Here is a 26,866-nt window from a genome sequence, read left to right as displayed (position 1 = left end):
CATGTCATCTTTTGCTGTTGATGGTCAGATAAATGCTGTTGTGACGCGAGTAACTGACTGAATTCTCGTGACTTGATAGAATGCCTTTATTCAATGAGGATGCATTAAATTGATCAAAAGTGATAAAGAAATTTATAATGCCACAAAAGATCTATTTTAAATAAATGCTTTTCTTTTAAACTTTCTGTTCATCATAATGATTTCCACAGAAATATCAATCAGCACAGCTGTTTTTAAAGGGGGGGTGAAATGCTCATTTTCACTCAATCTCCTGTTAATCTTGAGTACCTATAGAGTAGTATTGCATCCTTCATATCTCCAAAAAGTCTTTAGTTTTATTATATTTATAAAAGAAAGATAGGCTGTACCGAGTCTTTCCGGAAAAAAACGAGCGGCTGGAGGCGGGCCATGTGGGCGAAGCTAAAGCTGTGCTTACCCGCCGAGCTAACAACAACACACAGAGACATTTGAAGCAGTTTTACTCACCGCCTGCGACCGCAAACCTTTATCATTGTGACTGCTCCATCCTTAAGCATTAGATGATCTGCAAATCCGTCGATCTGGGCTTTGTTTATAAAACAATCATCGTCGAAATGCAGGGAACAAACAGTCTTGCACAACTCCCTTGATGCTCTGAAAAAACAAACTCCATCCACTGGTCCCTTAACGCTGGGTTCTTTGGGAATCTGTGCAGGGTTGTCTTGCCCTGGCAACCAAAAACACACTTCTTTGGTGACATTGACTTCCAAAAGCCGAGCAGAGCGCTTTGATGAGGTACTGCTTTCGCTCTCTTCTCTCTCTGGTCTACGAGTGCGCGCGCGCCCGCGCTATTCATGGAGAAGTGCCCTTAGGACCCATATAAGGAAATTCCGCCCCAGCTGACGTCACGCAGACCCATACTCGAAAAAAACTTTCCGAAACTTGTGACAAACCGGAAGGACAATTTTTGGCACAGAAATACTCCTTCAAATGTACAATTTAATTTTTGAAACTTTGTCCATGTTTAGCATGGGAATCCAACTCTTTAAAAGTGTAAAAAACTCAGTATGCATGAAATAGCATTTCACCCCCCCTTTAACATTTATAAAGTAAGAAATGTTTCGTGAATCATGTGACACTGAAGATTAGAGTAATGGCTGCTGAAAAAATCAGCTTTGCCTTTTTTTTTTTACTGTATTTTTGATCAAATAAATGCAGCCTTGGTGAGCATAAGAGACTTCTTTCAAAAAACATAAAAAATCTTGTCGATCCCAGACTTTTGAATGGTAGTGTATATCATGAAATTATGAGAGTTTTATTATTTACATGAATTATTTTATGGATTAGTTTGAATTTAATATGTATTCCTGTATTAGCATCCTTTGTTGTTCCTTAAAGAAGGCCTCTGATTTTGGGCTTCGGCTCAGAGATACGGTTGTGATTCCTCAAATGTTATTCCTGGAATGAGAATGACAGAGGGTGTTGATCCAGGAACATTTCCTGTTCGGCAAATCATTTTGTCCACGGTCTTCTCTCCCGTCAAGGGATGGCACTTAGAATTAGAGTCACAAATTCTGGGTTGCAGGGTGGACAGTAGTTAGCGACTTGGGGTCTCTTGTTTAGTGTGCATGAGTCTGTTCAAATTCAGTCATGTTGATTTGTGTTCCACCCCTCAGCAATCAGGTACATAGATGAGTGAAGAGGTCTTATATAACACTGACTCTTTCTCTCTCAGTAACTTCCGCTTCTTTCAGGTCTAGATTGCGCATTGCTTCTGTTCATGGTGATTTCTTTATGAATCACTAGACTACAATATGTACAAAATTCTGCTGCCAAAGTCATCAATCAAGTCAAGAAATCTGATCACATTACTCCTTCGCTCTATAATCTACATTGGATACTGGTTCCTCTCCGCATTCAGTATAAAGTTCTCTTGTTAACTTTTAAATGTCTTCATGGACTTGCTCCCAATTATGTATCTGCACTTCTACACTATTATTCACCTCCTAACTCTATTCAGTGCTGTGGCTCCAAAACTCTGGAATTCTCTTCCTCCAACTCTTCGTGACACATCTACTATTGTCACAGTGTCTGGTCTGTTTCCCCGGGTGTCCACTAGAGGTCTCCCTCCCTTCCTGTCACTATACACTCTGGAACCGCATTCCCCATAATCCTTTGTCTGTTCTCATCACTCGTGATTCCACTCAGCTGTTCCCTATCACATTGTTAGTGTCTGTGTATAAATACCCTGTCTGTTTCAGTTCATGTCACGGAGTCATTGTTAACCGTCACTACACTTCTGGTCTGCGTTCTTGCCTGTTTCTTGTTTTGTTTATTTGTATTTGTATTTTGGATTGCTAACATGGACTTTGAACCTTGCCTGGATGACTATGAGATGGATTACACTTTAATAAACACCTACTGCCATACTGCATTTGGATCTACCTATTTTCCTGTGTGTCCCCGTGACAGAATGACTCCGTCACCATATAGATCCAGCGGTATGAGTTTTCGTGATTTTTCCTCAATCACGAAGAAGGAGAGGAAACAGCGGAATGGGAATCATCAAGCTGAAGAGGAGGAGCCACGCATGACGTTAGATGAGTGTTATGCCTTGTGTGCTCATATCAGGGAGGAGAGTGCTGCGCTCCCGGTTAATTCCAGGGAGAGAACAGCACCCAGTCGCTCGCGGACAAGGAGGAAGAAGAAGACTTCTCGTCTCCCTAATGTCCCGGAGGTCGTCTCCGTGCAGCCCGCTGTGGTTCCGGAGGTAGTCCCTGTGCAGCCCGTGGTGGTTCCGGAGGTCGTCTCCGTGCAGCCCGCTGTGGTTCCGGAGGTAGTCCCTGTGCAGCCCGTGGTGGTTCCGGAGGTCGTCCCCGTGCAGCCCGCTGTTGTTCCGGAGGTATTCCCCGTACAGCCCGCTGTCGTCCCGGAGGCCGTCCCCAAGCTGCTTGCCCTGACGGCAACTCCCCAGTGCCTCGCCCTTCCGGCGCCGCCCCAGAGTCTCGCCCTGCCGGCGCCGCTCCAGCAGCTTGCCCTGCCACCACCTCTCCAGCGCCTCGCCCTGCCGGCGCCACCCCAGCGTCTCGCCCTGCCAGCGCCGCTCCATTGTCTCGCCCTGCCAGCACCGCCCCAGCGCCTCGCTCTGCCAGCGCCATCCCAGTGCTTTACCCTACCGGTTCCACCGATGCAATCTACCGATCCAGAGACTGTTCAGGTCACGTCTGCCGAGCCAGTGTCTCGGGACAAGATGGCCGCCGCCGAGCCTGTGTCTTCGGACAAGATGGCCACCGCCGAGCCTGTTCACGTCACGCCTGCCGAGCTTATGTCTTCGGACAAGATGGTCGTCGCTGCCACCGAGCCTGTTCACGTCACGCCTGCCGAGCCTGTTCACGTCACGCCTGCCGAGCCTGTGTCTTCGGACAAGATGGCCGCCGCCGAGCCTGTTCACGTCACGCCTGCCGAGCCTGTGTCTTCGGACAAGATGGCCGCCGTCGAGCCTGTGTCTGAGCCGGTGGTGTCTGTTCCTGAGCCTGAGCCGGTGGTGTCTGTTCCTGAGCCTGAGCCCTCAGTGACCGCGACACTGGCCATTATGGCCACAGCCATGTGGTGTGTGTGGGCTACGCACACACTTGAGCCGGTGGTGTCTGTTCCTGGGCCGGTGGTGTCTGTTCCTGGGCCGGTGGTGTCTGTTTCTGAGCCGGTGATATCTGTTCCTGTTCCTGAGCCGGTGGTGTCTGTTCCTGAGCCAGTGATTCCTGTTCCTGGGCCGGTGGTGTCTGTTCCTGAGCCGTTGGTGCCAGTTCCTGAGCCGGAGCCGGTGGTGCCAGTTCCTGAGCCGGTGGTGCCAGTGTCTGTTCCTGAGCCGGTGGTGCCAGTGTCTGTTCCTGAGCCGGTGGTGCCAGTGTCTGTTCCTGAGCCGGAGCCAGTGTCTGTTCCTGAGCCGCAGCCAGTGTCTGTTCCTGAGCCGGAGCCAGTGTCTGTTCCTGAGCCGGAGCCAGTGTCTGTTCCTGAGCCGGAGCCAGTGTCTGTTCCTGAGCCGGAGCCAGTGTCTGTTCCTGAGCCGGAGCCAGTGTCTGTTCCTGAGCCGGAGCCAGTGTCTGTTCCTGAGCCGGAGCCAGTGTCTGTTCCTGAGCCGGAGCCAGTGTCTGTTCCTGAGCCGGAGCCTGTGTCTGTTCCTGTCCCTGAGCCGGTGGGGTCTGTTCCAGTCCCTGAGCCGGTGGAGTCAGTTCCAGTCCCTGAGCCGGTGGTGTCTGTTCCAGTCCCTGAGCCGGTGGAGTCTGTTCCAGTCCCTGAGCCGGTGGAGTCTGTTCCAGTCCCTGAGCCGGTGGAGTCTGTTCCAGTCCCTGAGCCGGTGGAGTCTGTTCCAGTCCCTGAGCCGGTGGAGTCTGTTCCAGTTCCTGAGCCGGTGGAGTCTGTTCCAGTTCCTGAGCCGGTGGAGTCTCCGCCGTGGCCGCCCGAGGGGTCGTCTCCGCCGTGGCCGCCCGAGGGGTCGTCTCCGCCGTGGCCGCCCGAGGGGTCGTCTCCGCCGTGGCCGCCCGAGGGGTCGTCTCCGCCGTGGCCGCCCGAGGGGTCGTCTCCGCCGTGGCCGCCCGAGGGGTCTCCTCCCTGGCCGCCTGATGGACTGTCTACTCCGCCCTGGCCGCCTGAGGGGAGGTCTCCGCCGTGGCCGCCCGATGGACTATCTGCTCCACCCTGGCCGCCCGATGAATGGTCTGCTCCGCCCTGGCCGCCTGAAGGGTCGTCTCCACCCTGGCCACCAGATGAATTGTCTACTCCGCCCTGGCCGCCTGATGGGTCGTCTGCTTCGCCCTGGCCATCCGACGGACTACCTGCTTCGCCCTGGCCGCCGGCTAAACCGTCACCCCCTGTTTACGTTCCCTTCCATGGTCCTGGCCCTCCATTCCTCCCCCTGATCCTCCACCGTTCCACCTCCCTCCTGGACTCTTGTTGATTTTTGGTTTTTGGTTTTTGTTTCTTGTCGTGGAGCGTCTGGTAGCCGCTCCGTAGAGGGGGGGTTATGTCACAGTGTCTGGTCTGTTTCCCCGGGTGTCCACTAGAGGTCTCCTTCCCTTCCTGTCACTATACACTCTGGAACCGCATTCCCCATAATCCTTTGTCTGTTCTCATCACTCGTGATTCCACTCAGCTGTTCCCTATCACATTGTTAGTGTCTGTGTATAAATACCCTGTCTGTTTCAGTTCATGTCACGGAGTCATTGTTAACCGTCACTACACTTCTGGTCTGCGTTCTTGCCTGTTTCTTGTTTTGTTTATTTGTATTTGTATTTTGGATTGCTAACATGGACTTTGAACCTTGCCTGGATGACTATGAGATGGATTACACTTTAATAAACACCTACTGCCATACTGCATTTGGATCTACCTATTTTCCTGTGTGTCCCCGTGACAACTATATCTTCATTCAAATCTCAACTTAAAACCTATCTTTTCTCACAGTATTTCCAACCCTCCTCTGTTTAGTGTTCTGCTTTTTTGTTACTCTATATTTGTATGTACTATGTGATGCATAGCCTGCTTACGTTTGATGCTGTTTATGTTATCTCCGCTTTATAAAGGCGCCTTATAAATAAACCTTATTATAATTATTATTATGATATATTGATGAGCACAGAGAGAGAAAGAAAGAAAGAGAGATGTGAGGAAAGTAAGAACAGGAACATTTCTGTCCAGCAGTTGTTTGAAACAGTTTTTTCTTCTCATAAGTAGGTCCACGTGAAATCTGTGCACATTTTTGGTCTTGCTGATTGTGAGGAAAAATCTGTAGAAATTCTGCTGTGCCACTTATACTGTAATTTCACATCCATTTATCCTCTATGACTCTTACCCCGGATTTACACCAACTGCGGATCGGCTCTGTGCTCCGTCGTCCTTCAATACCCACCAGGTCTGGATTTGTTGCGGAATGCCTGAAGTCACGAGGACCCACGAGATCTCGCAAATTCACGTATGATCGTGCAATATAAGTGCTAAATTGCTGCGGAGCTCTCCGGCATCCGGCAAAAATAGAAGCTCTACGTATCTGCTCCGGAGGGCTGCGTATCGCTGGAGTCGGAACGCAGCCGTTCCACAGTCAGTGAAAATACACACAATGGCCCTCATTTATCAAAAGTGCGTACACCAAATTTCCAGCGTACACCTGGCGTACACCCAAAACCACAGTGACTTTGAGATTTATCAATATGGACGTTGGCGTACGGCACGCTCAAATCCTACGCCAGCTCAGGAGGTGGTGTACGCACGTTTTGAGTGCGGGAATGCGCAGAAAAAACAATTCCTAACACCACAAAACGCACTGACAAACTAAAAGATATAATATATTATGACCCACTGTAAAAAACAACAACAACATAGTAATTATAAACTTCAGTGTTTATTTTTGTGCAACATGGACTTCAATGTTTAATTTGTGTGAATTTACCAAAGCATTTGAATTGTAGGCATATGTATTCCATAAGTTGCGAGCCTGTGCGCTTTACCTGACGTTTCAAGCCTTGTTTATAGACTGCGCGCACCTCCCCAAACGGACGAGGCGTTTATACTCGACGCGCTCGCCGTTGTACTATTCTTTGAAACGATGGTTAGGCCAGGGTTAGGCCCGGCAGGTGTGCACGGACTGGGTTTAGTAATGAAAGGCTTTCAATGACCAAAAAAATAATTCAGACTGACAAAATAATAAAAATGCCATTCTTCTTATTTGAAATAATAATAATAATACAAATAATAATAACGAAATTCTTCTAGAATTTCTAAAAATCTAGAAATCAATTTTGTTTCTTTCCACTTCCCTGGTTTCGCTTTCTCTTTCTCAAAGAAGTTTCTCTTCTTTGCCGTCTTCCGTGTGTCCATGGCGTAAAATGAGGGCGTGGGGGAAGCGGAGACTTGAATATATAGGGGCGTGTTATTCTAATGACGATCGATTTCAGCCGCGGCATTTATCAAGGGCAGGTATTGCGTACACCAGAATTTCAAAGGTACGCACAGCTTCATAAATAAGGCGATGAGAAGAGTGTAAGCATAATCTTACGCCAATATATACGCCCGTTTCTACGCAAGATTGATAAATGAGGGCCATTGACTTTAATGGAAACCTATTGACTCCGCCGCCGTTCCGGAGCAGATCCGCAGCCATTCCGCAGTTGGTGGAAATTAGGGGTTAGGGCCCTATCTTACACCCGCCAAGCGCGACGCAAGTGTTTTTTGCTAGTTTCAGTCCGACGCAGTTATCATTTTCACGTCCTGCGCCATGTTGTTTAAATAGCAAATGCATTTGCACCCATTTGTGTGCCCATGGGCGTACTGGTCTGAAAACGAGGTGTGTTCAGGCGCATTGTTGGTGCGTTGCTATTTTGAGGCAACAGAAATAGACTGCGCCATTCACCAACTGAAACCTGGTCTAAAGTCAATGGCGCAATATTTTTTTGTTATTTAATGAGCGAAATATTTAAAATAAAATGATTACAATATAATATGTACTATTATTGTGTACATAAAGATATGGTGGAATCCGGCTTGTCCCGTAGATGGTCTGCTTGTGCACTTTTACCTCGTGCGCGAGCAGTTCCGTTTGCGCTCTGGAGATGCGTTCAGTCTTTCCACTATCAAATTCCGTCATGTAAATAGCGAATCTGCCATGGCGCGAACGCAACTGGCATTTAAAGGGAATGGGAGATGAGACTCTGATTGGTTTAACGCATGTAAATCCCAAAACACACCCATTACTCATCATGAGAATAGGGACAACCCTTTTAGACCACAACCATTTTTCCCGTCGTTAAACTAGCAAAAGTGGATTCGGATATGCCCTAAGTGAACTTGCGCCCTGCGCTTTAGACCACTTAGATCGTTAGAATAGGGCCCTTAACCTTTTTGACTCGAATGCAAAATTTTAAATCTCCTGTAAAATGTAATATTAACAGGAATATATCTAATATACAGTATATTAACAATGATATACTGTATTATTAAAAGAAACTAAGAGTTTCAATATAAGTAAATAAATTAAACCACAATTTATGTTGTGATTCCAGAATTTAAGAACTGTATGTTCTTCAATAAAAACAAAAGTTATTGAGGGAAAAGAATAAATAGATCTTGACTGCATGTAGATTTTTTGCATTGTAATTACATTAGACTGTATTAATATATATTAATATTAATAAATTATAATTAAAATAATTTTAAAATATCTTTTGGCCCCTTTGGAAGCTTGATAGGGTCCTGTTTGAGAACCACTGTTTTACTTTTTGTCTTGTAGATTATTGCAAATTCTGCTGATTTGTCACCAAGATAATATTTTCTAGCTGGCTAAGGTAGAATTTATATTTTTTTAATGTGCAAAAAAAAAAAACCCTCTTTAGAATCTTGAAAGCATCAGCAAGAACGATCAGTAACTGATTTTGCACCGTATTCCATTGTGTTTAAAGCAAAGATGTGTTCATTATTTTGTTAAATTATAGCTATATAAATTATTTAATGCTTTTTAATACATTTTGTTTTTGTAAAAAACAAAGTGAACAGAATTTTGTCCAATTAAAAAATATTAAATATTATTATTTATAACAAGTATAAAAATGCATTGGTGAACAACTTTATCTATATTTTGTTGTTGGGATCAGTAAAAAAAAAAAAAATCAAACCTTGGCCAGAAGAAAAAAACAAAACAAAAAAACATTAATTTTGAAACCTGACAAGTTAAAGTGTATTAAACAGAGCTGACAGTAGACAAATGTGTGCTCGTTGTACTGCTTTGCTTCTTATTATCATAAATTTGAATTCTGCTTAACTTTGTTGCTGCAAATCGCTGTCATTATAAAACCCCTCATAAAACACTTAAGTTATAGACTGTAGTGCTGCAATATTTCTACTTTTTAATTTTGCAATGAATGTAAATCAAGTGGGTGGTTTGTGCTGAAGGATCCCTTTGGCACCCAGTTGCTTTACTCGGTCCAGCTCCCTCTGGTACTGAGCCTGGCTTAAAGCTCTGGACTGGGACAGCACCGCACAGTAGGACCCTTTCCATCAGACGGCATTTGATTTCCTCTCAGCTACACCCCACTGAGAACGCCATCTCTCTGTTGCTGTGCCCAGACACCCGCAACCCCGCTTTCTGATCCTGGACCCGAGAGAAGTCCATACAGTATCACACACAGTTCACATTGGCCCAGTCTGGATTGGGATCAAGCTTAGAGCGCTAATCCACACCAGCTCACGGCTTGCTGACTAAGGTGATCTTGTAGCCAGTCAGTGTTTGGGTTAGGGAGGTTTCTGAGTTTCAGTATCCATTATCAGGAACGCACACTGTAGGAACAAGGCCACCGGGTGGGAGGGGTGCTTCGTTCCCCGCTTTCATTAATGATGGCCTAATTACGCTTCCCGGCCTTTCTTCTCTGCCAAACAGTCCCCAGTAGAGCTGTCGTCTCCCCTGCAGACATAGTGGAAGAACAGAAGGAACTCAGAGAGAGAGAGAGAGAGAGAGAGATGGAGGGAGGAACGAACAGAGTTACACTAACGCAGGTGAATGGATCTGAAGCCAAGAGACGTTATGACTGACTTGAGAGTCTCGGTCCCTTAAGTGTTATTGGTTGATATCCATCCAGGCTGACACCAGCTCTCCTTGCCACTTGCCAAGCCGGTGATCATCGTTGACGTTTAATGATATCTGGCTACTTCTGTTGGGTTTGTTGTGGGCTTTTCCTCATTTTCATTCACTGTGGGCAGAGCTCCATGTGGGAGGGGCTTATTGAAAAATGCAGGGGAAGTTCCGTCATGTTTGTTTACCCTTCGATTACATTAAAGGGTTAGTTCACCCAAAAATGAAAATTCTGGCATTCATTACTTACCCTCATGTCATTCCAAACCCGTAAAACTTTCGTTCATCTTCAGAACACAAATGAAGATCTTTTTGATGAAACCTGAGCGATTTCTGTCCCTCTATTGACAGCTACGCTTTGACGCTTCAAAGAGATTGTGAAATTAGTCTATATGAATTGACAGGTTTAGTCCACATTTTCTGAAGAGGCTTGATCTATTTATATGATGAACAGACTGAATTTATGCCTTGAATTTTTGGAACGAAATCAGGGTGAGTAATTAATGGAAAAAATCTAATTTTGGGGTGAACTATTCCCGTAAGAGGCATAATAGATCAGTACTCGCCATACTGATTGTTGATAATTCAGGCGACAAAACACTTATAATGTCATTTGAAGTTTGTGAAAAGGACTGAATGTTCAACCTCTATTCAGAACATTGCAGTGTACTTCCATTCCTCACAGTCTCATTTTCATTTGTGTCACTTTAAATTTGGCATTTATTCTAACTGAGGTCTATAGTTTTTGATATTACACTCAGCTCAGCTGTTTTCAAACTCACTCCTTTTCAAATTCTGGCCTAAATAAGCCTTTCGTACTGAATAATTCGGAATAATTAAAATTCTATTCTTTTAAAATGAAAAGCAAACCATACTAGAAATAAAAATAAATAATTTTGAATTCTAGCCTCAATATCAGCCTCAAATTTCTTGATGGTCCCCCACTATAGATACCCATATTTACTATTTATGGTGTAATCATTATACCTAGATAAAGGTTCCTGACTCTTTTCTGTAGCTCAAACAGTAGAGCACGGCGCTAGCAATACCAAGGTCATGTGTTTGTTTCCCAGGGAGAATGTGAACTGCTAAAATGTATACATTGAATGCACTGCAGGTTGCTTTGGATAAAAGCATCTGCCAAATGCATAAATGTAAATGCCCTGACATTATTAGTGCTAATGCTTTTTCATTGATTTGTTCAGATAGGAGCTTCGGATCCTCTCTCCGTGTGTAAAAGTATCTTTTTAAATGAAGATAGACAGCAGCACATAAGCAATTACAAAAGCACCCAGACTCTCATGCATAGATCGAAAAACTGGAGCAGGAAGAGGTGAAACTTTAAGGCCTGGCCTTGAGGAGATGGTAGTGGTCTTTTTTGCCCAACTGACGGATTTCCTGTCAGCCTGGAGCCTTCGTGTCCAGATGGCGGCGTGTGCTCAAATGCTTCTAAAGAGCAAAGGTTGGATGTAATGAAGTCTAGTCAATCCTGGAGAGAATCGAGTGAGCTGCATGGATTTCAGTGTCTCGCAGACTAGCTCGGCTGACTTGTTTTTGAACTTTTTCTTATTTTCTTGCTGCTATCATTTCTTTGTCTCTCCCTCCCTCTCCATCCCCTCAGGTTTCTTTCAGACAGTTCTCGTGAAGCGTCTGTCCACTGCGTTCATGCTTGCTGACAGGTGTCCTTTAACCGGGGTCAGACGCTGTTGCTGTACTATCACCGCAAAGTGATATTTGGGAATCAAGCGAAGTCGCTGACATTTAGGAGTGGAGTTTTGAATGGGGATTTGGTATTCGCCTAGAGCTGCATCCCAAATCCTGTTTAGAGAAGAGAGTTTGACTCAGGAATGTGTGTTCGGGTGGTATAAGAGCACTTGTGGGATCTTTGAATGAACGATTTTTAGCCCAACGGTGAAAGATTGTTAGAGTTTCTTAAATTGTGAGGGGCTTCTGGGTTTGCGTCAGTTGGTATTCCCAGCGGTCTTAGAGGAATATTTAGAGACAAGATGGAAACGATGAACCAATGTTCCTACAGCCCTGTATATATAGCACACAGCCTCAATACACATGACCCACATTCACTTCGTCACTCACAGAAAGAGAGAAACTGGGTCTGGAGTACATTCACGACCAACGGGGATAACCTATAGCACAGCACACACCGACACATATCTAAAGTTTACAAGCACACACACTCAAATTGTCTATCTTGTGGGTCTGGCTCTAAGAATAATCTAACGGTTAATTCCAGGTGCTACTTCTTTTGCAGGTCACCGTTCGCTGCCGTAACAGATTATTCCATGACCCGGAACAACGTGATCCAGCTGTGCCTGGAACTCACTACCATAGTACAACAGGTAATGACATTCATTGACCAAACCAACTAAATCAAACACACTCATATTAGATGCTAAATTGACACATCGCATGGAAACAACATTTCTAATGTTCTAACGAGTCTAATTCAACCGGGGAAATTCTTTGAAACATTTATGTAGGTTATATATGGCTGTTTTCTAGCTGTGGAGAAGGACTTTCAGAGCAGATTTAGCTCTGAGATTGGTGCAGTGAGGGGTTTTTCATTTTTGCCAAATATGATGATGAGGGACTAAAACATAAAATATTGAGGCAGCTGTATATTTTCATGGCAATAAATAAATACAGTTTCCAAAATTAAATATGTTGGTTTTTTATTGTCACTGAAAATTGTTAAATGATCTGGAAAATATTTACCTTTATTAAATTAAAACTTTTTTACTAACTGAAAAATGCGGAGTGGCTACTTGGGCGGAGTGATTAGCGCAGCACACGAGACGCCCTGTTGATGGTTCCGTAAACAAAGTAGCCACACCGCCCAAGTAGCTGTGCTCCTACGCCTAGTGAGAATATAGTTCCCAGTATTTATACGATTAAAAATGGTCTCTGTCTCATATAGCCTTGTTATTTGTACACGCTGTGACTATACAGATCACAACATGTAAATAGGAAAATGTTTGCATTATTTTGTCACTTATTGGGATTAGTATGCTACCTTATCCATTTACATCCAGTCTTTGTGCTAAGCGTGGCTAGCGGTGGGTGCGTCAAATAACACTTACAGAACGCACAGAAATGAAAAAGGTATGTATGGACTTATCTAACTCTGGGGGATACTGTGAATAAGCTAAAGTCCCAAAAAGTCGGAGTGTTCCTTTAAAATTAATCAATGTCACATGATAATATGCATATTAGTTGCTCAAGAAACATTCCTTATTGTTATCGATGTTGAAAACAGTTGTGCTGCTTAATATTTTTATGGAAACTGTGATACAGTACTTTTTTAGGATACTTTGATGAATACTGTAGAAAGTTCAAAAGAACAGCATTTATTTGAAATGTATATATTTTGTAACATTATAATCTCTTTACTGTTACTTTTGGTTAATTTAATGCATCCTTGCTGAATAATTATTTATTTTAAAAAAAAACTCAACTTTTAAAGTCCCTCAACTGTGATGTTTTTTAGCTAACAAGACGACACAGTTATATGCCTTTGTACTGACACCAATCTCATATTAATTTCTATTACAGAATTTTTTAATGATGAAAAAGATGAAAGGAGTGCGCTTAAGATATTAATATGAAATGAATTTAAATCTCTCACATACCTGCTACTTTTACGTTCTTCCACATGATATAAAGAGGTTTTAAAAAGCACTATGAGGATGTCAAGAACTACAGCTCATTTGTTTCTGAATGCATCATGGGTAATGTAGTCCTTTAGAGCAGAGCAGGAAGGGAAACTTGATCAGTCTGAAACAATCATTCTAGACAAAAGAGAAACACGAGAAAGGAGAAGGATTCAAGGCTGCTGCAGTCATGTGCATGCTAGTGTTAGTATGTGTCTGTACCCAGCAGATCATTTTTGGGAGGGTCAGAGGATCATGGCCAGCAAGAGCAGCATTAAATGGATGAGTCTGTCACAGCCAGCTCAGCCTGAGCACTGCGCAAACTCTCTCTTAATCCAGGAGAGATTACAGCGTTGAAGCCAGAGATCTGGTTCTAATCTCAACTAATGCAACTAGTATTGAGCATTCAGGACCAGCAGAGGTCCTTTTCCCTGATCGGCCCCTGTGAGATTAGTTCATAATCCTTTTTTTCCCAAATAAAACCATTTTAAGTTAGCAGGAGTGTTTTTTGGACATGCTAGCTGGTTTATACCTGATTCAAGATAATTCAAACAGGTTTAGATGACCAGATGGACTTTTAGCTGGTTAGAACCTGACTGAGCTGGTAGACGATCTTGTGCCAGCCTAACATGTTCCAAAAACCTGCTTGACCATCTGATTTATCCACTGGTAGTCTACCACTGAATAGTCGCTAGTCAACCACCTAAACGAGCTTTAATGACACAGTCCTAATTACTACATTATTGCATTATAGCTTACATCGCTTGTATGGATGAGCGCCCCCTGCTGGCATCACTATTACCTCCATCTTAGTTTTTGTTTGTTTGTGTGTCTCTCTCTCACTGTTTCGCTGTGTGTGGTGTCTTCTCATGATTTAAAGTATTGGTTTATCCAAAAATGAAAATGTATACATTTTTACTTCTTTTGTTCCAAAGATTCTAACTTTCTTCCATGGAACATGAGTGTTTTCAATACAATGAAAGAGAATAAGGCCTGAGGCTGCTCCAGTAGAAAAAAGAAGCAACCTAACAGCACATATGACAGCTTTGTGATAAACAGACCAAAATTGTAATATGTATTCATCCACAGAGCTCTCCTTGGCATGTTTTGCAACGTTTGATTTGTGGATAAATTGTTCTTTTGTGTCGGATCTTTTCAGTGAAGTTGGGATAAAATCAAGAATCTGTGATTTGTTAATTCTCTTAAACCCATATTTAGTACAAAGAAAAGATTTCCAGTGTTTTCACTGATAAACTTTATTGGATTTTGTAAATATAAACACATTTTGAATTTGATTGCTGCTACACACTCCTAAAAAGTTTACCAAAAGCATGTTTACCACTGTCTCACATCATATTTCCTTTTAATTACACTTAAATGTTTGGGAATTGAGGATTCTAACTGTTGCAGTTTTGCAAGCCCAATCTCGTCTGATACAAGACAGCTGCTCAACAGTCCGTGGTCGACGTTGTCTGATTCTCCTTTTCATGATGGGCCGCACATCATGTGTTCAATAAGTGACAGATCTGGACTTCTGCCTGGCAGTCAGGCACATCCAGTCTACTGTGTAGAGTGTCTTCCCAAGATGACATCTTGATACCATTAAATGTGTGTACAATCCCAATATACGCCTCCATGTCAGTGATACCTTCACACAAATGCAAGTCACCCTTGCTGTTTGGACTGATGCAACTCCATACAATGACAGACGTTTGCTTTTGCACCTGTCGCTGATGGAAGTCTGGATGGTCCCTTTCGTCTTTGAAAGGGACCATGAAAACTTGATGTCCATTTTTTTCAAAAACAAGCTAAAACATGGACTCATCTGACCACAGCACACATTTCAACTGTCTTTTGGCCCATCTGAGATGAGCTCGGGCCCAGAGAACTCACGGTATCTCTGCATTGAACAGATGTGTAGCTTTCTCCTTGCGAAACAATGTGTAGCTTTCTCCTGCATCATTTCTTGATGCAGCGTCAGACTGTGTTAAGTGACAACGGTTTTCCATAGAACTCCAGAGCCCATGTGGGTATATTTAACTGAGCAGCATGACTGTTTCTCATGCAGTGCTGTCTGGGGGCTCAAAGGTCACACACATTCAATGGAGGTCTCCTGCCTGGCTCTACATATACTGAGATTTCTCTGGTTTAGCCATAGACTGTAAAAAAATATGGACAAAGCGTCTGTGACGTCACCCATAGACTTTCTGAAGAACGGGTTTGAAGCCGTTTATGGGGGGTATGGGCGGCGCCATCTTGGAAAATCTTGGGAAATGCTAACCCCGCCCACCTTCTAACGCAGCGCGCGTCACTCAGCTCGCTCTGCTACTCCGGTTATATTTCAGGCAATGAACTATTTTTTTACAGTCTATGGCAACGAAATATGTTATAAAACACCATACTAGCTCTTTTCGTTTTCATTTAAAGAAATCTTAAACATTATAGCCACACAAATGTGGTTCACGCAACGCATATTGATTATATTCAACTGCACATAACGTTTGCCTATTTATGAAAAACAAAACAAAATATAACACAAATCTGCCTCTTTTCATTTTAAATATAATATAAAAATATTAAACATTTTATGGTCCAGGCAATATGTGCATTTGTACTAAACAACAGATTTTGCAGTAAACAACATATCATCTTCGTTGTATTAAAATGACAAAACTCAACCCAGTCTCTTTTTGTTAAATTTCAGTTTTATCAATGTTAGCCATTATAAAAGTATAATTAAATATAGTATAAGAAGCTATACAAATAAAGCAAATAATTCATTCAAACATACAAAGTCAGCGCGAGTTTAACCATACATCGTGAAGTTAAATAGCTTATAAAGTTATGAAACTTCCCCTCAGCCAAAACGATTGCCCAGGGAAAAAAATATAGATTCACGAGACCAAAAATCGCCCATTAGATATACACAAGATGAATTATATCTCCTGTTTAACCACTACAGAGACGCCAGAGTCCGCGGCATTGGCGGCAAACCTTAGAACGTCAAGCCGATGAAAGACCGTTCCAGGCGGGGTACATCGCGCCGAGCACCCGGTCATCGCTGGATCAACTGGATAAAATTTTCATAAATCTTTAAATAAACCACAGATTTGAGCTTTAAACAACTACATTCTCGCCTGAAAAACTCTTAAAACTACATTTCATGATACAGAAACAGTAGTATTATATGTCAACTGTATTAAAAAATGGCGCTTCTTGTTGTCATTCTCCGTGGCGCTGCCTTGTCAGCTGTCAATCAAGCTGTCAATCAAAGTTAACCACGCCCTTATTGTCATACATTTTATATCTAAATCATACCTGTCAACACTTGGATACCAAAATACGGGAAATCTGAACGCGGGGGGGGGGGGGGGGGGGTGGAGGGAATGGCGGGGGGGGGGGGGGGGTGGCAGAGGCAGGCTAAATAGACATTAATTGCGCAGATATTAACATAAATAAATACATACATACTATTCAATTAAAATAAACATAAGACTTATTCATGTTTCTCTATTTATTTTTATCAATTGCAACAATTAACTACATTAATTAATCACGATTAATTGCCATTAAAAAAAACTTACATTTTATAATGTAATCATTTCACAATTAATCTCCAAATTAATGTAGAAAAACATAAAACAGTATATTTTAAATATTTGTCTAACAGGTAGGAAAAATATACAGAAATTGAAGTTATCAAACAGTTTGCACTGCATACAATTTAAATTGTACATAGATTAATCCTTATTAAAGTAAAAAAATATCTTTAGTCAAGAGCAGTGAGTGCTTTTCTCTGTTACCGTTGTTCTTTGATTAACTTTACTGACAGAAAGCTTTATTGGCTACTGTCTCTTTAAAAACAGCCGCTGACGGATCTCACACGCGTCTCATTCTCTCACAACTCTTTACTTTCATTTACGACTTTTTTTTTTTTAACTAATAGACTGTTCAGACTGTTCTTATGAGGATACTCGACAAAACGGACATTTTGACATAATTGCGTGTGTTAATGCCATCTCTCTCATGTTCATCCTCGGATGCTGCTGTTCTTTGCGCGATTTTCCCCCCCAAACTACTTCAGTGGAAATCCCGCCCTGTATGGGGTTAGATTTCAGTCAGAATTCTGCGCGCGCACGATCACATTTTGAGCGTGCAAAATGGCATTTCGCACGCGCGTGAACTGAGTTTTGCGGAGAAATGTTCGTCTCGCAGATAAGAAAATATTGCGAGCGAACGAAAATCAATTTTGCATTTAAAATAAGTATTTGGATGTGCGCGGACGTTCTCTTTCGCGTGTGCAAAGTTTCACTTTCTTGCTCCTTTCATACCAGCCGTGAGCGCTCTCTAAGCGCAGACAGCTCGCTTGCTCAACACAACCCAGCGTTACAATATGCCATAATTCCAGCCAATCAGAGATAAGACTGCTAAATTCTGATTGGCTGGCTTGAAAACCAATCACAAGACTCCCTGTATCACCGACTGCGGAAGAGAACTAGTGCAGTTGAGTTTATTATTTATGAAAAATATTCAAAAACTTCACTGTAATTCACTGTATTGTTGGCAATTTCAGTTCACACATCACCGCTGTCCTGATGGTTATACTACAAGACTTATTTTGTATAAATATTGTTTTGCGTATTTTTTATGATTATTATTTATGAAAAATATTTAAAAAAACGTCAATGTAATTCGCTGTATTGTTGGCAAATTCAGTTGACACATCACTGATGTCCTGATGGTTATACTACAACACTTATTTTGGGAAAAATATATATTTTAAATTATATATACAATTGTAAATGTATAATTATTATGATTTTTATGAAAAATATTCAATAACATAACTGTAAATCACTGTATTGTTGCCAAATTCAGTTCACACATCACTGCTGTCCTGATAGTTATACTACAAGACTTATTTTGGGGAAAATATATTTTAAGTTGTATATACAATTGTACATTTATGATTTTTTATGATTTTTATGAAAAATATTCTAATTTACTGTATTGTTGCCAAATTCAGTTCACATATCACTGCTGTCCTGATGGTTATACTACAACACTTATAGGCAAAATATATATTCTAAATTGTATATACAATTGTAAATGTAGAATTATTATGATTTTTATGAAACATATTCAATAACTTCACTGTAATTCGCTGTATTGTTGCCAAATTCAGTTCACACATCGCTGCTGTCCTGATGGTTATACAACACTTATTTTAGGGAAAAATATATATTTTAATTTGTATATACAATTGTAAATGTATAATTATGATTTTTATGAAAAATATTCAATAACATAACTGTAATTCACTGTATTGTTGCCAAATTAAGTTCACACATCACTGATGTCCAAAGTTATTGAATATTTTCATAAAAATCATAAAAAAAAATCATAAATTTACAATTGTATTTACAACTTAATTTTTTATTTTTTTTTTTCAAAATAAGTGTTGTAGTATAACCATCAGGACATCAGTGATGTGTGAACTGAATTTGGCAACAATACAGTGAATTACAGTAAAGTTATTGAATATTTTTCATAAAAATCATAAAAATTATACATTTAGAGTACAATTATATACAATTTAAAATATATATTTTATCAAAATAAGTGTTGTTGTATAACCTTCAGGACAGCAGTGATGTGTGAACTGAATTTGCCAGTGAATTACAGTGAAGTTTTTGAATATTTTTCATAAATAATAATCGTAAAAAATACGCAAAACGATATTTATACAAAATAAGTCTTGTAGTATAACCATCAGGACAGCGGTGATGTGTGAACTGAATTTGCCAACAATACATTGAATTACACTGAAGTTTTTGAATATTTTTCATAAATAATAAACTCAACTGCACTAGTTCTCTTCCGCAGTCGGTGATACAGGGAGTCTTGTGATTGGTTTTCAAGCCAGCCAATCAGAATTTAGCAGTCTTATCTCTGATTGGCTGGAATTATGGCATATTGTAACGCTGGGTTGTGTTGAGCAAGCGAGCTGTCTGCGCTTAGAGAGCGCTCACGGCTGGTATGAAAGGAGCAAGAAAGTGAAACTTTGCACACGCGAAAGAGAACGTCCGCGCACATCCAAATACTTATTTTAAATGCAAAATTGATTTTCGTTCGCTCGCAATATTTTCTTATCTGCGAGACGAACATTTCTCCGCAAAACTCAGTTCACGCGCGTGCGAAATGCCCTTTTGCGCGCTCAAAATGTGATCTCGCGCGCGCAGAATTGTGACCGAAATCTCACCCCATAGTCCTGCAGCCGATTCTAAAGATTTTATTGGTCATGTGAATCACAGTACTGATTGCCTACACCAAACACTGACCCCTAAACCTACCCGTCATTGTAACCTTAACCAATGAAATTAGCTGCAGGGCGGGATTTCCGCTTAACTGGTTTGCGCCCTTTGGGATTTTTTAAAAAAAATTATAGAAAGATTAAAAATACGGGAGAAATACGGGAAAATATTTAAACGGGATGATAGCGGGATAGCAATGTAAAATACGGGAGAATCCCGGGAAAAACGGGAGGGTTGACAGGTATGATCTAAATACGATCTAACTAACGAGTTAGAAAAAAATTCACTACCCTCGCCGTGGTCAGGCACTCGGAACCTATCGAAAAATACAATAAAAGTCCATGGGACCAACCTGTAAAGACATGAATTTATGCTGTGAAAACGGACATTTTAACATGGGGGCTATGGACATTTGCTCCCTTTTGGGACCTTCCCCTAGCGGATTTTCGATGTATTGCAGTTTTTCGCACTTCCGGGTAGGCTTCATTTTTCAGATCAGAATGTTGCCGCTTGGGTTTAGCTGAATCTTTTCACAATATTATGTATTTTAGATGATGAAAGACATAAATTCTTTGCTATCTTGCATTGAGAAATCCATCTTCTCTCATGACATTTGGCACAAAGTGGTGAGCCATGACCCATCTTTGCTTGCAATGACTAAGAAGAAGCTCTTTTATACCCAAACACGATACCTTCACCTATTATTACCAATTCACCAGCTAATTATGGACTGTTTAAAAAAAACACAGTTTAACTTCGATATTATATAATATTTTCACTTTTATTTTGCCCCTGTCCCAACTTTTTGGGGGTGTATTGGAGCCATTAAACTAAAAAAAAAATGTATATTTACAAAATACAATAAAGTTGGTCAGTGAAAATATTGGATATTGAAGAGGATTAACAAATCACAGATTGTGGTTTTAAATGCATTTTACAAAATGTCCCAACATTTCTGGAAATTGGGTTGCATTTCCAATCATGTTTATAAGCAGTTATAGCAGTACTAACAATACATTTAATTTATTAAATAGTATTTATTAACACTATCGTTCAGAGGTTTGGTGTCAGTAAGATATATCATTTTTAAAAGTCTCTCATGCTCACTAAGGTTGCATTTAGTTGATCAAAAATACAGTAAAAATAGTAAAATTGTGATTTATTATTACAAATTAAAATAGTAGTACAATTTAAAAAAAACTGTTACTTTTATTGTGTTTGACAGTTTCAGTCCCTGTTTAATTTTCCTCAAAAAAATACTTTTTTTGTGTGTGTAAAAGAAGAAATTAATTTGGGTTTGGACTTTGGATCAACAGGAGCATGACCAAATAATGACACAATTAAAATGTGAACTATCTCTTTAGACACTATGCTGTGACATGAGAATGCACATGTCTTAAGTGCACCTTAAGTCCTAATTACACATATATATGCACACTGGCGTTCTGCGTGATGATCGATGGATTGAGTGACAGCACTGGAGAATAGGTACGGATATGCTCAGGGGTGCTCGAAAGGGAAGTGAATCAATGCGGTTTCATTTCCCGGGAACACTCTTTTCTTTCGCTCTCTCTCTCAAGGCTTTTGCTGTGCCAGAGTCTAAGGTGTGAGGGCTGGTTATTACTTTATTGTGATGAAAGGGAAGAGGAGCATGTGAGAGCACCAAAGATGATGACAAAAAATAAACTCTCTCACTATAGCTGCAGAAACGGAGACATATTTCTTTAAAAAGAGAATCATGACCTCCTACTGGCATTGTTGGGTTTGGGGGGTCAGTGATGGATACATGAATCCGAGTGGGTGTTGCCATGGTGACGGCTGATGGCTAGAAATCAGTTTCTTCATTATGTTTTCTTTAATATTTCATAAATGCTCAATGTATCCATATACTAAGCAGGGATTTATAGTCTTGTTTGTCTATCCATGGACCAAATGTCCTCACCCAATGTCATTTTTCCAAGTTTTATTATGGACATTTGTCCCATGAATAGAAAACTATATCACGCCATTTGGTTGATGCACTGACCATTTATGAATTATGTAAGGTCTATTAAGAATATTATATGACTTACTTGGCTGCTTCAAAAAAACACTTCATAACAGCCTTGTTCAGTAAAAATGTCACAATGGTTTCTGTAAAGCGGTAGAATTGCAAAATTAAGTTTAATGAAAGTGTCAATGTCGCAAAGTTCATCAATTATGAACCAAATTTGATTCAGCTTTAAAGCAGCTCTACAGAAGATAATCATTATTCAGCTCAATTTAGTTCAGTGTTGATTTAATTCAGTTTAATCACTGTCAATGTTAGTTCATGAATTATAAAACAACTTCAAAGGCAGAAGACTACAGAAGACAATCATTATGTTTATTACATGTCTCATTCTTTAATGAATAGAGTTCAAAAGAGAAGCATTCATTTGAAATAGAGATATTTTGTAACATTATAAATCTCTCAACTGACACTTTTGATCAATTTAATGCATCCCTGCTGAATAAAAGTATTATTTCTTAAAAAAAAAAAAACAGTGGTAAACAGTATAGTATAATTATTCTAAAATGCCTAATTCAAAGCGATTTTTGGATTTTCATTGAAAATAAAGCTTAAAATAGTTATGCTACTGTAAAATAGCCTGTTCAACACCTGTTTTATACCAATTAACTTTATATTGGAAGTAAAGTTCTTCTATTTTACCGTGGCTGAAATCTGACGTCAAGCTCACATTTGATTGGTCCACGGTTAGTGCACATTCTGAATGTACAGCCTCAACAATTGTATAGACCTGCTCAAACTGTTAATTCCAGTTAATTCCAGATAATAACAATCAATGTACCTGATAAAATTGATCTTGTGACCAATAGACAAGCAAATAACTGTAGAAAATTCCCTGTGTATGTATACACTTCATGTAGGACTTACTGTACTGTATATGACACCTGTACAAACACAATCAAATGGCAGATTTGCTATTTTTCCATGAACTTTCATAGCAGTCCCGGCCCCCAACGGGAACCTCGGGAGCTCCTTGAAATGTCTCCATCAGAGCATGAATGTTAAATTGAGCCTGGGGCTCTCCTCTGTTCAACCTTCCTACATTAGATCAGCATCTGAAAGAGAGAGAGAGAGACATTTCACAGTGACCCAGCTGTTTGAAAGATTATCTCATATTTTGCTCAGTAAATGTTTTCTCAAACGCCCTGTGTGGGTGAATGTGTACATGAGAGGCCTAAACTGTTTAAATGACAGTAATATCTTACCTCTCTTCTTTGCAGGACTGCGCCGTCTATGAAACCGAAAATAAGATCCTCCATGTGGTAAGAATTTCTCTTCTTTTTTTATGCTGCAATATGAGGCTGATAATGAGCTCTAATGTTTCTCCTGTGAGCTCTGCCCCCATTTCTTCATTTACAGAAAGAATCGTGAGGATTCTCTTACACATACTCTCTCTGCCTGCTATTTCTGTGGTAGACAAAATGCCTGACTGATTTTATAACCACACCGTGCTGTGAATAGGCATTTTAAATGTAGTGCATTCAAAAAAATGATAAATTTGAGTCATCATTCGGTAGAGTTTTCAGAACTCCCTGCATTTTTGGCCCCAAAAGATTTTTTTTGTAGTAACAGTAGTAGTAAAAACTATGGAAGCTTGTTTCCGCCACAAAATAAAAAAATGTAAAAGATAATTGCGACTTTTTATCTCACAATTGCGAGTTTACATCTCGCAATTCTGACTTTATTTCTCAAAATTGAGAGATATAAAGTCAGAATTGCGTGAAATAAAGTCGCAATTGCGAGAAATAAAGTCAGAATTGCGTGAAATAAAGTCGCAATTGTGTGTTATAAAGTCAGAATTGCGAGATATAAAGTCAGAATTGCGTGAAATAAAGTCGCAATTGCGTGTTATAAAGTCAGAATTTTGAGATATAAAGTCAGAATTGCGTGAAATAAAGTTGCAATTGCGTGTTATAAAGTCAGAATTCAGACTTTTTTTCTCGCAATTGCGACTTTATATCACGCAATTCTGACTTTATAACACATAATTGCGAGTTTATATCTCGCAATTCTGACATCTTTTCTCAGAATTGTGAGATATAAACTCACAATTGTGAGATATAAAGTCAAATTCTAAGGAAAAAAAAGAGGGACTATTTATTTTATTTATTTTTTTACCTCAGAATAGTTTATATCTCACAATTCTGACTTTATAACACGCGATTGCGATTTTATATCATGCAATTCTGACTTTATATATCCCTATTGCGACTTTATTTCTCAGAATTGCGACTTTATATCTCGCAATTGCGACTTTATTTCTCAGAATTGTGACTTTAGATTTCGCAATTCTGACTATCTCTCGCAATTGCGACTTTATTTCTCAGAATTGCGACTTTATTTCTCACAATTCTGACTTCATATCTCGCAATTCTGAGAAAAAAAGACACAATTCTGACTTGATATATCGCAATTGTGAGAAAAAAAGTCAGAATTGTGAGATAAAAAGTCGCAATTATTATTATTTATTTATTATTCAGTGGCGGAAATAAGCTTCTCTAAAAAACAGATCTAGTATTGCAGTAAATAACACTATTGCTCACGGTTGTAAATACTGTATATATTATATTATATTATATTATATTATATTATATTATATTATATTATATTATATTATATTATATTATATTATTCATCTTTAGTTTCACTTTCATAACCTTTTAGTTTGTTTTCATTCATCACATGTGTTCCTTTGTTTGATTTTCCCACCACTCATCAGTTGTCATGGACACTCATCAGATCATCACACCTGTTTGTCATCTCCTCATTATCACTGTGTATTTAAGTTCCTCACATTCACTCTGTGTGTGATGGTTGTTGTTTGTGCGTTGCTTGTGTTACACAAGCTTTCTCTTTCTCTTTCTCTTTCTCGTTGTGGATTACCTCAGCTTCTTTTCATTAAAGAACCATTTTGCTTATAGAAACCTTTTTGAACTCTCCTTCATCTTCAACTGGTGACATATGGAACCTTTTCCAAACCAAATTATCAATAAAATGTAAACTCTTGACTGATTTTTAGTGATGCGAATAGACATTTTAAATGTTCAAAAAAACTAATTCATTTGACTCCTCATTCATTAGTGTTGTCCCTGCATGTATTTTTGGTCCCAAGTAATCCCAGCCTTTTAATTTAACAATGAAATCAATTTTAGGGATGGCTTTTATGATTTGTAAAAGATGTGATTCTTCATGTCAGTGTTTGTTATTGTACAATTTGTCAGGTAACCTGACCAGTGGATATCATTTAGTGAACATGTATTATGCTACTTCAAGCCCTGAGGTGAAGCTCTCTTTGCAGTCACAGGAGACCCACATCAAGGCTCTTTGTGAGATTCCCGTCTCATGCGCACCAGCACACAGCCGTGTGTGTGTGGCAGGTCCTGTTGTCGCCACAGACTGCTGGGCTGGGCACAGCTGTCATTCTCACTGAGTCCCACAGCTATAAATACCTTCACATTGCGCCTGCTAGCAGCAGATTTCATTTTCCAGCACCACCCCACCTCAGTTACTGACTGTAGGAGGAGAAACAAACACACCAATGACACCAGATGAAAGCAGAAGTAAAGCGAGAGATGAAACCATAAAACAAAGTGAATTGAAGTGCTACAGGACCCTAAAAAGCAAATATAAATCTGCAATATACCTACAGAAATGCTAAGCAGAGAAATCCAGGTGCACTTTTTGCAAATCCAGTAGCAATTAGTATCGTACCTTCAAGACAGTGTGCCTTTCAACATGGGATTAGGTAGATATAGGTACTTTAGCAGGCCCAGAGTGGGTAATCGGGAGAATCAGGAGAATTCCCGGTGGGCGGCTTCACTTTTGGGCCGGTCGAGGAAATGTTTTTTTTTTTTTTTTTTCCACATTTCAATGTCACGTTAGTTACATAGGCTACACACGTTTCACATTCTGACACCGCAGCGCGCAGCCTCTGCATGGGTTGTACCATGTGAGGGAGTTCTCCCCTCCCCTCCTATAGAGTTGGTTGGGTCCATAACTTTAGGTAGGTAGGTAGGATAGGGAGATAGAATTAGTAGCTACTGTAGGTTGCTACAATAGTTGAACGACTTAAGATTTTTTAAGACGACATTTACATGTATGTGATTAAAGTCGAGTCGACGTTGACTATAATTCGCGGATGACGTCATTGATGAACACCCACAAGGCTATTGCTCCTACATAACAGCTTATTTTTATCAGTTCTTTTGTCTTTGGGTCGTTATATTTCTCACAGATTTCTGCTCATTCTAAATCGGATACAGATAAAGCAGATAAAGATTACATTTATACTCTATGAATGCATTACTGAGAGAGCGATTGTGTGTGAATTCATTCTAATAAAATCCATAGCTGTGGATTTTAGTTTCTAAGAAATATGTGCTAGAACTTTTCAGTTTCTAAGCTATTTTTTTTTGATAAATCACAGAATAGTGTCGACAATACATTTCTGCGCTACTAAATGTTTCTTTGTGCGCGCGATCTGCAAGTGATGTGCGAGCTACTCTCTGTATGTATGTGCGTTACAATACAGCAGCGCATTAGTTTAGAAAGGCGATTAACTTGCGTGTACAATAACCTGTTTAAAACATGCATACACCCAATCAATTTTGAGCATCCTTATCCATATAGTATAATCAAACATATCTTGAGGAGCAATGCATTTATTTGTCATTTTAACTGTTGCAAACGTAGGGTAAAATGTGTACTTCAAAGATTTCTTATCCTGTTGCGCCCTCTATTGGCCATGATCAGCAACTAGTCAAGCTTAAAGGGTCATGGCAGAGCATTAAAGTTTACTAGTCTGTGCAATATAGATGCAATTATAAACCTAAATTACATCATATTAATGAGGATGAGTTGTATCTAATAAATGATCACCCAGTGCAGAAAAGAATTGATATGCTCTCTCTTTTTCTCTTTCTGTAGTGTAAGACATTATCTGGAGTATGCGACCACATCATCTCACTGTCGTCAGACCCCCTGGTCTCCCAGTCGGCACATCTGGAGGTGGTTCAACTGGCTAATATTAAACCTACAGAGGGTCTGGTAAGATCACACATTAATACTTTGCTGCTGGCCGATGTTCTAATTACTGCTGTTTTTACTATGTTTTTAATTCAGTTATTTAGATTACATTTGATTAGAAATGTAATGTAAATGTATTTGTTCATAACTTCATGTTAATGCTGTCACATTTAAATGCTATTAATTATTTTATTTAAAATATTCTTAATACCTAATA

At 40.2% G+C, this 26,866-nt stretch overlaps 1 protein-coding gene across 1 annotated transcript in view; it reads left to right on the top strand.

Annotated features, from left to right (window-relative positions):
• cnksr2a (connector enhancer of kinase suppressor of Ras 2a) overlaps window positions 1–26,866 on the top strand; it is a gene marked incomplete at its 3' end in the record, with an annotated part of 85,770 nt that overhangs the window by 24,407 nt on the left and 34,497 nt on the right. The window contains exons 4-6 of the mRNA XM_081352774.1: window positions 11,862–11,949; window positions 22,845–22,886; window positions 26,551–26,706. Of these exons, the coding sequence (XP_081208900.1) occupies window positions 11,862–11,949; window positions 22,845–22,886; window positions 26,551–26,706 (286 nt within the window). The remainder of the gene's footprint in view (window positions 1–11,861; window positions 11,950–22,844; window positions 22,887–26,550; window positions 26,707–26,866) is intronic.

Source organism: Scardinius erythrophthalmus, assembly GCF_964197995.2.
Source record: "Scardinius erythrophthalmus genome assembly, chromosome: 22".
NCBI classification, from domain to species: Eukaryota; Metazoa; Chordata; class Actinopteri; order Cypriniformes; family Leuciscidae; genus Scardinius; species Scardinius erythrophthalmus.
This window is presented reverse-complemented; position numbering and strand designations above follow the sequence as displayed.